At 47.3% G+C, this 12939-nt stretch overlaps 1 protein-coding gene across 1 annotated transcript in view; it reads left to right on the top strand.

The window, feature by feature from the left end:
- reln (reelin) overlaps positions 1–12939 on the top strand; it is a gene marked incomplete at its 5' end in the record, with an annotated part of 110008 nt that overhangs the window by 74606 nt on the left and 22463 nt on the right. The window contains 18 exons of the mRNA XM_080842738.1: positions 38–153; positions 491–699; positions 2989–3117; positions 3312–3421; positions 3614–3680; positions 3918–4151; positions 6083–6244; positions 6553–6789; positions 7154–7346; positions 8419–8531; positions 9293–9430; positions 9704–9890; positions 10298–10503; positions 10797–10968; positions 11240–11446; positions 11757–11992; positions 12305–12462; positions 12662–12869. Of these exons, the coding sequence (XP_080698864.1) occupies positions 38–153; positions 491–699; positions 2989–3117; positions 3312–3421; positions 3614–3680; positions 3918–4151; positions 6083–6244; positions 6553–6789; positions 7154–7346; positions 8419–8531; positions 9293–9430; positions 9704–9890; positions 10298–10503; positions 10797–10968; positions 11240–11446; positions 11757–11992; positions 12305–12462; positions 12662–12869 (3082 nt within the window). The remainder of the gene's footprint in view (positions 1–37; positions 154–490; positions 700–2988; positions 3118–3311; positions 3422–3613; positions 3681–3917; positions 4152–6082; positions 6245–6552; positions 6790–7153; positions 7347–8418; positions 8532–9292; positions 9431–9703; positions 9891–10297; positions 10504–10796; positions 10969–11239; positions 11447–11756; positions 11993–12304; positions 12463–12661; positions 12870–12939) is intronic.

Raw genomic sequence — 12939 nt, forward strand, 5'->3', positions numbered from 1 at the left:
GTGTGTGTGTGTGTGTGTGTGTGTGTGTCTTTCTCAGGAGGTGGGGAGTGTGACCCAGGAGAGTCCCATGAGAATAACGTCATCCTGTTTGGACGCTCTGAAGGGCGCAGGGACCACGTGCTCCTGGACACGCTGCCTTACTCAGCCTACAGGGTAGGGCCCTTGGTCCACATGCTTCTCCACACACAGCACGTCTCATCAGCTAATCACTACACAGCTCAGACCTCCACAAATGTTTGATACAGAATTACAGTACAATGTCAAATATGGACAATAGCTAAATAAATGTAATTGCCAAATTATATTTGCAAAGTTAGAACTTATCAAGACAATTTTCAAGCATCAGTGTATCTGAATCTAGATAAACCATATTTTGCTAGATAACTTGATCAACACAGTGTGACTATAAAAGTAATGTTAACCAATCTATACATTCCTCTTTCCTCTCTTTCCTGTTTTTCTCTCTATTCCATTCTCTCCTCTCTCCCAGTCTCCGGCCGTGGTGTCGGTGGCGTTGCCGACTGAGCTCCAGACTCCTGTGACTCAGTTCTGTATGGAGCAACGCTCTCACGGTGGAGCCGGGCGCCACGTCTGGGCAATAGACTTCCTACAACTGCTGCCCGTCCTCCCCGGTGCCCACACACATGTGGCCCAGTTCTCCATCAACCTCGGCTGCGGCTCATACCAGCCTGCCAACAGGTGCCCAGTTCCCCTCTCTCTAACTGTTTCTCTTCCTCAAACTTGACTCGGCTCTTATTCGACCTGTCAAGTTCAATATTTACTTAGCCTGGAAATGCTCTCTCTCTGCCTCTCTCTGCCTCTCTCTCTGCCTCTCTCTCTCTGCCTCTCTCTCCATGCCTCTCTTTCTCCCTCTCTCTCTCTCTCTCTCTCTCTCTCTCTCTCTCTCACACTCTCTGGGCCTGATTTACTAATATGCGAGCGCTTCTTAATCTGCGTTCGCAAATTAACGCACGGTGTTTTAGCGCATTTTAGTTGGTATTTATCAAACCAGATCGCGCTGGGCAATCTGTGTTTACTCCGCCCTATATAGGGCCTGATTTACTAACATTGCGACCGCTGCTTAAACTGCGTTCGCACATTAACGCACGGTGTTTTTCCGCATTTTCCGTGGTATTTATTTAGGAAGAGAAAATGAAGCTACAGCAAGTGGAGATTGATATATTGGTTCACGTTCGCTCAATCACTGAACCTGATTCAATGTGTGCGCTGCTATAATGTTGTTCTGCCCGCCATCACCTACAGCAAGATGTTAAAAAGAACACGATTATAAAGAATATGCTATTGGTGGCATTAATGCATAAACTGTCTATTATAATGAATATAGATGTGTACATGGCGAGATTAATAATTTCTACAAGGGACATGGGTTCACTACAATATATATGGACGTGGGTGCAATCAATGGTTCATATTATGTTCGGAAAGTTTGCGATTTCAAAAAAAGTCCTGTTTGATGTCTAAAATTTCGGCTGAGGCAGTGGGGAAATGTATTGACCAGTGCGCCATAGTACCTGCGTGAATATTTGTGAAGGCTGAGATACATCAACTGCTGATACTATAACTGTTTGAAATGATTCGGTGCCAATATTTGCAATGTTTACCAACTGATTGAATGGAATGTGATCTCCGGTTGGAGGGTTAGATGTCATTTCTGATCTGGTTCAGTAATTTAAGTATTGCGTGGCTGGTTAACCTGTACCGTCTAATGATTTGTGGTTCATTTAACTGAAAATGTGTTATGCGAGTTGAAAAAATTATTTCTGTGCGCTGTCTCTGTCTTCTTTCTTCGCCTTTCTCTTATCACTGCTGCCATATCAACGTTTTCAGACTCAATGAAATTGCGCTTGGTTAAGACGTGCTTTCATGAGGCGGAGAATTAGCCTGCAAATTGGAGACGTGCGCTCCACAGGCAGTTTAGTAAATACCACGCATGACATCATTAGGCGCACTTACCTTGTCTCCACCCATGTAAATTGCGCCTCACGCCTACGTTACCACCCACCTCCAAGTTACCTCCCCTGTTCACACCCACAGGCGTTAATATGCGCTGCGCCAGCTTAGTAAATACCGTTTTTCGTTACGACCGCTATTTTACGCCAGAAAATGGGCGCAATCCTGTTAGTAAATCAGGCCCTCTGTCTCTGTCACTGCACAACATCAAGTCAGGCAACATTGTACAGCAGAATATTTTGTATTTGCTGAGAATGCTCTCTGCTTCTCTCTCTCTCTCTCTCTCTCTCTCTCTCTCTCTCTCTCTCTCTCTGTCACTGTTTAGCACACCATTTGAGCTCACTCTCCTAATCCTGTGCCAAGTTTAGCTATTACTGTGGCACTATTTAAGTAGAGAAGTGATGAAGGGTTTGGGGAAAGAGCATGCTCATACTCATTAAATGAATATACCACTTAAAGCATATGTGTGATCTTCCCTGTTGCTGAGAGCTTAATGCTAAGGCACCATTTCAAGTTCTCCCCTTTCCACTAGGGTGTGACTCGTAACTGTAGTAACTATAACGATAATCATGAGAATTGTTAACACTATATTGAAATATTGGGTTCAGTCTGGGAATAAAATGGGAGTGTTTCTTTCTACAGTTTCTTTTTTCCGTTTTTTGAAGGGAGTGCCTCATCTTTATTGCCAAGAGCACAAGACTTCTTTAAAGGTCTACGTGCCTTTAGCGGCGCTGGAGTTGCGTCTCCTCCAACCGTCTCGTCTCAAGTGTTTTGATTGGTGGAGCCCTCCGGGTTGCCCATACATAAAACAGAAAAATCCCCCGAAGATTGGCATTCTCAAGCACTGCCCTGCTGCCTGATGCAACATCCTCTAAGTCTGTGCAACAGGGAGAGTTATGAGCACCAATGACAGAGGATGTGTCTGCTCTCTGTACTTAGAAATGTCCATAGACTAGCCCTGTAGTGTTTATTGTCTTAGCTGGCCCAGTGATCGTCGTGTGTACTTCTGTGTGGCAGTGTCAATCTGGAGTTCTCCACCAATCACGGGCGTTCCTGGTCCCTCCTCCACACTGAGTGCCTGCCTGAGCTGTGTGCTGGGCCTCACCTTCCCCACAGCACAACCTACTCCTCTGAGAACTACAGCGGGTCAGTGTGTGGGTGTCTGTGTGTGTATGTTTGTGTGTGTGTGTGTTGAACATACTGTATGTGTGCATGTGGTGTGTGTGATTGTGTGTGTGTGTGTGTGTTTGTTTAATTTTCACCAACACCATATACCTCACAGAGTCAAGTGTTCGCCTGTGCTTCTCTGCCTTGCCTCATTGCTATGTGTGTTCGTATAGGTGGACGAGGATCTCCATCCCTCTGCCCAATGCGGCTCTGACTGAGAGCACTCGCTTCCGCTGGCGCCAGACGGGCACTGGACCTGCCAACATGTGGGCCATAGACAACGGTGAGCAGCGAGAGACCTTCTCAGTGCTCTTCATGTGACTCGTGATTCAAAGCAATACGTTTACACACCAACGTGCCCATTTTACCTTCCTCGTCTGAAATCCTCTGAAGTATCTTAGCCACGTCGTCCTGAAGCGTTACCGAACTAGCAAACTGAATGAATGTTCTCACCTGCTGTTTGTCTGTGTTCCAGTATACATTGGACCAACCTGTCTGCGGTTCTGCTCTGGGAGAGGACACTGCTCTCGCACCGGCTGCAAGTGAGTACAAAACAACCTCACTCTCCCTGCCACCTCTCTAATGCTCACTGTCTTCAATACAGAAGCACAAAACATCCATCTTTTCACATTTTGATTCTACCACTATAATGGACATTAATCAAAGGCCTAACCCACTCTCACCATCTGCTCTCTCCAAATGTTTTTCATTCTGTCTCTAACCCTCTCCCTCATCACCTCTTTTCTCTTTCTCCCTTCCCACTTTTCCTCCACCCATAGGTGTGATCCTGGTTTCAGTGGGCCGGCGTGTGAGCTGGCGTCTCAGACGTTCCCGGCGTTCCTGTCGGAGGGTTTCTCCAGCCCGCGCCTCTCCTCCTACCACAGCTTCTCATCGCTGCGCGGGGCCGAGGTCAGCTTTGGCTGCGGCGTGCTGGCCAGTGGCAAGGCCCTGGTTTTCAACCGTGACAGCAGGAGACACCTGGTCACGACCCCTCTGGACAGCTCTCAGGCCAGGTGAAGACACGCTTAAAGTGATGAGAGCCAGAGAGAGAGACAGAGAGGGGTGATGAGAGTGCGGTGGTAGATGTTAAAACAAAACAAAATGCATTAAGGGGAGATTAGATAAGGCAGAGATTGGGGTAAACATGGAGAGCGAGTGAAAAAGTGGGAGTGAAATAGAAGAATTGGGTAGATGCCGCCAGAAAAGGAGACATGGAGACATAAACAGATGTGAAGAGAGAAGAGAAACATGGAGAGAAAGAAAAGACGAACTGGCCTTGGTGAAGCACTCCACTCTAGCAATAGAGAGTGCGGTGCGTGGGAGGCATTTTCATGTTGCTGGTAAAATAAGACTCCATATAAGTCTGACTATAAAACTGAATTATGATGTTTCAGTCACTCTCCCACACCCCCAAAACCTCTCTTGGCATCTGTTGGCAGACACAGCGAAGAGAGTAACCAGAGAACTCTCTAACATCCTCGGCCCAGGCTGGATAGACCATAGAGACAGAGCAGGCTTCAGCCTAGGGCCCTGCGTATCCTGACGATCCCATAACAACGTAGCATACAACATAGAGGGCTGGTCCATAAGGGCCCCCTAATCGGTGTGACTCAGGATGTATCAGGGGGAAAGGCAATAGTTTGGAGCTAATATAATGAAATATAAAAGTATAATTATATTTATTAATATAATTATTTATAGACAGTACATAAACTTTAGTATATTATTAAGATATTATATTTTGATTTATATTATTAAGATCTTTTTTTTTTTGCATGCACATTAGTCAGTAGTTCACTTAGTGTATGGCTGTGTGTGTGTGTGTGTGTGTGTGTGTGTGTGTGTGTGTGTGTGTGTGTGTGTGTGTGTGTGTGTGTGTGTGTGTGTGTGTGTGTGTGTGGGAAGCCACAGTGAATCTCAGCCGTCACCAGAACTCTCTGAGCTCAGTAGGAGGCTCTAGTGCTGACTGCATCCAGTCGTGCTGCAGACACTCATCTCCTTTTTGTCATCTCGCTGTCCTTCTCTCTATCATTCTCTCTCCCTCTCTCTCTCTCTCTCTGTCCCTCCATCCCGGAGGGGGCTGATGGATGTTGATGGTGGGGAGGGCTGCTGATGAGAGGAGAGATGAAGAGATGATGGATGTACAAAGAGAGAGAGAGAGAGATGGAAGAGAAAGAGAGGTGTGATGAGATGGCTTCTCTGTTGATTGACCGATGATGCCTGTTGCTGCACCCTGTGTGCCATCTGATGGCCATATTTTAAGTGAGCGTCCTCTCCTGATTGAATGAACACCTGGTGGAGAGAGAGAGAGAGAGAGAGATGGAGAGGGAGAGACAAACTGAGCAGGAGAGATGGAGAGAGAGAGAGAGACTAATTAAGCCATGCTGTCAAGGGCAGTGAACCTGAGGGAGGTGAGCCCAGGCAGAGGGCAGAGGGAGGATAACGGCGTGTCTATGATGTCCTTCCATCTCCTTTTATCGTCACCAATCACGAGTCATATATGAGACGGCCATGGCACAGCACATATACAGACAGACATGCAAGCACATACTCACACAAACACACATACACAAGAAAACACACACACATGCACACATTGAATTACAGTACATACACATTTTAATCACACTTTGACAGTATCGAAGTGTGTGACCATTTCTCATATTATATACATTATACACATATACATTGGACATTTAAGTGATTTTTCACAGGGGTGCACTCAGTTCTATTGGATACTATAGGTTATTTTTTCCTCTCTATTCTCCGTATATCCGTGAATGTTCTCTGTTTAAATTGACTAACCATTCATCATCTCTTCTCTTCCTTCCCAAACTCTTTGTGTCACTCTCCCATCCCTCACTCCCTCCTTCCACTTTCTCTCCCTCTCTTCTCTCCTCCCTCTCTCTCTCTCTCTCTTTCTCTTCCCCTCCCCATGCCGCAGGTATCTCCAGTTCACATTGAGGCTGGGCAGTCGCAGCACACTGAGCTCCTGTCCTGCTCCAGACAAGCCTGGTGAGGGCGTGTTGCTCCATTTCTCCTCCGACAACGGCATCACCTGGACCTTACTGCAGCACTACGCCTACCAGGGCTTTCACGAGCCCAGGTACTGACTCCCACACTCATCTAATACACAGCTCTCATCCAACACTCTAGCTGTCTGTCTGTCTGACCATAAAGAAGCTGAAGAGCAGTGGAGCTTTTTAGGTCAGTAGGTTAGTGAACCAGGGGGAGAAGAAGAAGGTGACTCTTTGAGGATAAAAGCTCCAGTAAAGACATGTACATGCTAATGTAGAGCTGTCCTTTACTAATAAGTAGCTATGGTCTTAGAAATAGTTCTGTGCGAGTTTCTTCAATTGACCTAACGAACTCGGAGTATTTTAGGCACTTCAGGTCTCATGGTTTGTCTCTCAGGATCGTCTCTGTGGAGCTTCCCCCTGGCGCCCGTAAGTTCGGTGTGCAGTTCCGCTGGTGGCAGCCGTACCACTCGGGGCGCGGGCAGGATGTGTGGGCATTGGACGAGATCACGATGACCTCTGTGCTTTTCAACACCATCAGCCTGGACTTCAGTAACGTGCTGGATGTCACCCAGAGCCTGGGCTTCTTCCTGGGCCACGTGCAGCCCTACTGCGAGCACGACTGGACCCTCAGGTATGGTTCAGACTACTTTGATAGCGTAAACAACCTGAAAATCCAAGGAAAAACACTCAGGATGTAAAAACACCTGTATTGTTCTACCAACGGTTCCACCAAACATTACATATTTTAAGGAAGGACCGATTTATGTTTTGAACATAGGCATATAACACCGACCAATAGTACTCTTAACTGATGGCTGGACCACATAGTCACCTATTCTTTTATGAAAAATCCCTTTCTTATTTTCACACAATCGTAATTTCACGAAACAGAAGCAGTCTGATGGTTATTTCTGGCAAAATCAGTTGGACTCGGCCACGGTGTGGTTAGAGTGGCATGATTAGCATAGTATCATTAGCATTGTAATCCTCTGCAGTTTCTCTGGAGAGCCCAGCCCCGGCTCCAGCATCCGCTACGTGGAGACCCAGTCCATGCAGATCGGGGCGTCCTACACGCTGCAGTTCTCCCTGGTCATGGGCTGCGGCCGAGAGCCCTCGCCCCACATCGACACGCAGGTGCGCCTGGAGTTCTCCACCAACCACGGCCTCACATGGCACCTGGTCAAAGAGGTAAGATTGCAACCTACCTTTGTTTTCAGTTCCTTGTTTAATTGCATTAGAAAATCTGCATGAGGTTATGTACTTTTATGCTGATACTGCTGTTTTTTTTTTTATTCATATTACATGGCTCGCTTGTGTTATGGCAACTGTTTCAAAGCTTTGTTCAGTTATGTAAAACCGTTTTCAGATCACCATTTACAAGGTTTCAAACCTGGGACACAAATTAAATACACCAGGAGAACAGTGACACATTTGAAAGTCTGAAAATGGGTGCTGCAGTTCTGAAGAAGGAAATGTCAAATACAAAATAATGTTTACAGAGATTATCATTTTTTTCCAGCCTATCAAAACATGCAAGCCTTCAGAAATTAGTTTCAATCTTGTAAAATCCTCAGCCTTTCAAAGCTTTTTTTCATTTATACAATTATAGCATGATATTTACACCATACTTTTACTGATATTTAATGCAGGTTAATTTCTTCACGCTTGTCATATTGAATTGTATAATGTTTAATGACAAACATTATCCCCCCCTGTCTTTGTACTATTCTGCTATTTTGATGAGAATCTATATTAAATCATATGCTAATTGTAGCAAGAGGGTGTGATTTATTCCTAATCATAAATATTGATCATTTCATTCCATTCATAATCCCTCGCGCACAGCCTGCCCTTAATATGCGACAGTTAGAGGAATTAGCGTGTTAGCAGATAGCCGTGTCAGAAATTGTGTTGACTAAGCTGCTGGGCTGCTGACAGCTTTTTCTCTGATTATTCATTCAGCTGCCTCGGCTTCATTTCCATTCAACGGGAAATTACTCAGCCAGCCTCTCTGGTGTCGGCCGCCGTACATGGCTTTCTGTCCTGATTTAATTCATCAGGAAATGTCAGCGTCTCTGCTGGAAGCCCCCAAAAATGGGTTTACTCTTAAAGCTTGTCTTGACTGTACCAATTTGACTGTACCAACTGGCTGTGACTGCTTCTGTTGTGGTGGATTCGGCACTGCTCTCTGGGTAGTGGCTGTGGTTGTGGTTGTGGAGTGTTAACTGTGTGGTGGTGGTGGTTGGTGATTGTGGTGCAGGCCTGTCTGCCAGGGATGCCCAGCTGCTCAGAGTACACGGCGCCCAGCATCTACCATCCCTCTGAGTTCAGCAACTGGAGGAGAATCACCCTGCCTCTGCCCCACAAAACATGGTGAGTGAGAGACACACACACACACACACACACACACACACACACACACACACACACACACACACACACACACACACACACACACACACACATGGTTTCTTCTCAAGACCAGTAGCAAATATTGCCCCCAATAACCCCTCGCTGTACATCTCCACTTTGTAAATAAAGGTGTCCTAACATAATTCTCTTCCTTGATAAAAGGTCACGGGGTCAGCCTTGTAAATCAGTACTAAAGATGCCTCTCCACACCTCTCTGATTAAAGAAAGGGGGTGGAGGTCATCACGCAATCACGCTGCAGGTCACCACGTCGTCAAACTGACCTCCCTAACACCCCTCATAAACGTGGTGGCGCGTGCCATATCTCTCCCATTTATCACTCTCACAGATGCACAGGCATGTACCAAAATATTGAGATGGGGGGAGGGGGTGAAAAGAGTGTCATATTCCATCAGCAGAGAGATATTTAGCCTTTACTATTACTCTGATTCATATGGCAGTACCTGATCTCAACAGGAACATAGGTCAGAGCTTGGTTTAGGAGCAGGCGTAGGCTGACATTGTGGCTACCATTCGCTCCTCAGTGCATTTTTATTCTTCCTCATATTCCTGTCTGCATTGGGAATAACATTCTCACTGATTTGGTTCCCAGTTACTGAAATGCCAGCGATGATCAGTCTCTCCCTGTAATCTCCTCATTGATCTCTGAGCTGGTGTCTGCCTGTTGTCTGATGATGCCCTGTTTTGACTGGGTTTTTTCCAGGTCCAGTGCCACGCGGTTCCGTTGGATTCAGAACTACTACAGTGAGCAGGACGAGTGGGCGCTGGATGACATCTACATCGGGCAGCAGTGCCCACAGATGTGCCACGGGCACGGCTGGTGCGACCACGGACACTGCCGGTGAGGGCAAACACATGGGCAGCGGCCCTCATTCACACACACACACACACACACACACACACACACACACACACACACACACACACTTACCTTACAAAACAATACTGCTCTAGAAAAGGTTGTACTGGGTTTACACAAGACTGCCATATGAAATGAAGATTTTGAAACCCACTGTAAGCCCCTGCAGTTGGACTTAAATGTGTTTATTCATTCCATAAACATAAAAATATTATAAAAATAATAAACATCCAACCCCTCTTCTCTTTTTTTTAGGTGTGATGAGGGCTTCTCTGGTGCCGACTGCCAGCCTGCCACCCAGCTCTCCTCCAGCGTCCTCTCAGACTTCGAGTCCCAGGACACCACACTCTCCACATGGCAGGAGGTGATTGGTGGAGAGGTGGTGACCCCAGACGAGGGGTGCGGAGTGGTGTCCTCCGGCTCCTCTCTGTACTTCAGCAAGGTACAGCCACTCTCTTTCCGTAGATGGGGGTTTTAGAAGCCACGTGTTTTATAAGTGTCCGAACAGAGTTTATTTTGAGTTGGATAACCAAGTTTGTTGAAAGCTTTAAAACTGAAATTTGTTGTGTACTCATGAAAGATTAATATAACAAAAAAGCATAGTTTGGAAAGCGAGAGATTGAGTTAGGGATTTCTACTGTGGAATTCTTCTGTTTGTGTGTGTGTGTGTGTGTGTGTGTGTGTGTGTGTGTGTGTGTGTGTGTGTGTGTGTGTGTGTGTGTGTGTGTGTGTGTGTGTGTGTGTGTGTGTGTGTGTGTGTGTGTGTGTGTGTGTGTGTGTGTGTGTGTGTTTGAGAGTGTGTGCATTCCTCCACACATACCCATGTCTTCCCCTTGTTTTCTGCCACAGGCTGGATTGAGACAGCTGGTGAGCTGGGATTTGGACACAGAGTGGGCGGAGTTTGTGCAGTTCTACCTGCGTGTGGGCGGGGACTGGATGGAGTGCAACCAGGCGGACAGCCGTGAGGAAGGAGTCCTACTGCAGTACAGCAATGATGGCGGCATCAGCTGGGGCCTCATAGCTGAGATGTACTTCACCGACTTCACCAAGCCCAGGTTAGAAGAGAGCTATGTCCACTTTATGAACACAACACAACAAAAGAGGAATGTCGCATGTAGAAGTCTTATCACAGTGGCCTGGCATAGAGAAGCTGATTAGACAAATGTTTCCTCCCTGCCTGTGAGCTGTGGGAGTGGTTTAGGTGATTCGCAAAGGCAAAGTGCTTTTATTAGAAATATAACCACACCAATATTGCTGCTGTTAAGGAGGTTGGAAGCAGGTTTCATTTGAATCAGTGTCATCAACAACTAGGTTTTTATTGGGTTTTATTGTCTTTCACTCACCGCAGGTTTGTCCACTATGAGCTGCCCCTGGCTGCCAAGACCCCCTGCACACGCTTCCGCTGGTGGCAACCGCTCCACTCAGGCGATGGCTACGACCAGTGGTCCATCGACGACATCATCATCCTGTCTGAGAGAGAGAAGCACATCATCCCCATGGCCAACCCCACCCTCCCTCAGGTGAGAGCCCACCAGTCAGCTGATCATCACTAGGAGCAACCGTGATGCAGTTATCACCGACAGACTCGAAACTCCAGAGGGTCTCCTCTGTCCATACATGATGTTGAAACCTTCAACGCTTAAACAGGAGTGCTCTTTGGACTGAGCCATATCATGTATCGACAAAAGTGATTTTGGCCTGAACTCTATCTAGTGTCATGTATTGACAGCAGTGACCTTTGACCTCAGAGGAGGCCTAATCTCCCCTTGATCTCCTCTTCCTCCTCTCCAGAACTTCTATGAGAAGCCGGCGTTTGACTACCCACTCAACCAGATGAGCGTGTGGCTGATGCTGGGCAACGAGGGCATGGAGAAGGACCACAACGGCAGCTTCTGCGCGCCCACACCCTCCGCCATGGTGTTCGGCCGCTCGGACGGAGACAGGGTGGCTGTGACCCGAGACCTGGCCCTGCGTCCTGGATACACCCTACAGTTTAAGGTGCCTAGAAAATAGAGCTCACGGTCTCTCGGATGTGGCAATGGCAATGAGTTACTATGAAGTCTCCACCATAGTAACTGTATTTATCTTTATTTATTTCAATTTGATAGATGATGTTGTCGGCCTTTTGTATTGTCTTTAAAGTGCACATTTCTGGGATGAACAATAAAACAATAAAACAAACCAGATACTAGTAATTACCGTTATCTCTCACCATGTCTGCTCACAAGTCAATTCTCACTGTCTCCCACTTTCTTTCTCTCTCTCTCTCTCTCTCTCTCTTTGTCTCTCCTCTATCTCTCTCTCACAGTTGAACATTGGCTGTGAGGCCCAGTTCAGCACCTCGGCCCCCGTGTTGCTGCAGTACTCCCATGATGCCGGGCGCACCTGGGCCCTGGTGCGCGAGGGCTGTTACCCAGGCTCCCCTGGGGTGGGGGGCTGCGAGGGGAGCTCACGGGAGCTCCGGGAGCCCACCATCTACAACACCGGGGACTACGAGCGCTGGAACAGAGTCACTGTGGTCATCCCCCGCAACGTGGCCGCCAGGTAACACCCAATCCCATGTAGGAATGCACACATGAATAAGAGTGACATGATCACGAGTACATGTTCAAAATCTGATGCCCCCAGATTTGTGTCTCATTCTTAAACTTAGATAAATATAATGTATAATATATATAAAAATGATTAATATACTAATAATAAAGTTCTAACAGAACGTTTGAGTGCCATCTCAAATTATGACAAAAATTGTATGAATGCCAACAGTAAGCTAATAACATGTAGTTGATTTCAAAGTTAGCAACACCACCTTTGCTAAGACATCTGTCTATCATCCTCTTTCTCTCTGCCCCTCAGTAAAACACGGTTCCGCTGGTTCCAAGAGAGCAGTGTGCATCGTGACGCCCCAGCCTTTGCTCTGGATGGCGTGTACATCTCTGAGCCCTGCCCCAACCACTGTGGGGGCCATGGAGACTGCATCTCTGGGGTCTGCTTCTGTGACATGGGATACACAGGTAAGAGAACAAAACGACCAAACTAATAGAAGAGCCACAAGAACAACGATGTAGATGGCTGAAACATGGATTCAAAGACAGAGAGGTGCAGGTCATGTTTTGTCAAGCTTGCTGAACATTTAATTGTGTGTGTGTGTGTGTGTGTTTGTGTGTGTGTGTCTGTGTGTGTGGTGTGTGTGTGTGTGTGTGTGTTCTACAGTGGAGCAGGACAGCTGTGTCCCAGCCGTGCCCAGCCCGACGGAGCTGGCAGAGGGCTTCGAGGAGAAGCTGAGTCCGCTGTGGCAGAGCCTGAGCGGAGGGCAGGTTGGCAGCGGCTGTGGCTCCATCGGCGAGGGCAAGGGACTCTACTTCAGCAGCTCCGGAAGGAGGGAGGCCCGCACCGCCCCCCTGGACACCACCAACACACGGTCAGTGCCCACACCGGCCTGCAACAGCACTCTGGCTCATCAGCGCCCATGACCAGACTGGTATCACAGG

The sequence above is a fragment of the Sprattus sprattus genome (assembly GCF_963457725.1).
Source record: "Sprattus sprattus genome assembly, chromosome: 7".
NCBI lineage: Eukaryota > Metazoa > Chordata > Actinopteri > Clupeiformes > Clupeidae > Sprattus > Sprattus sprattus.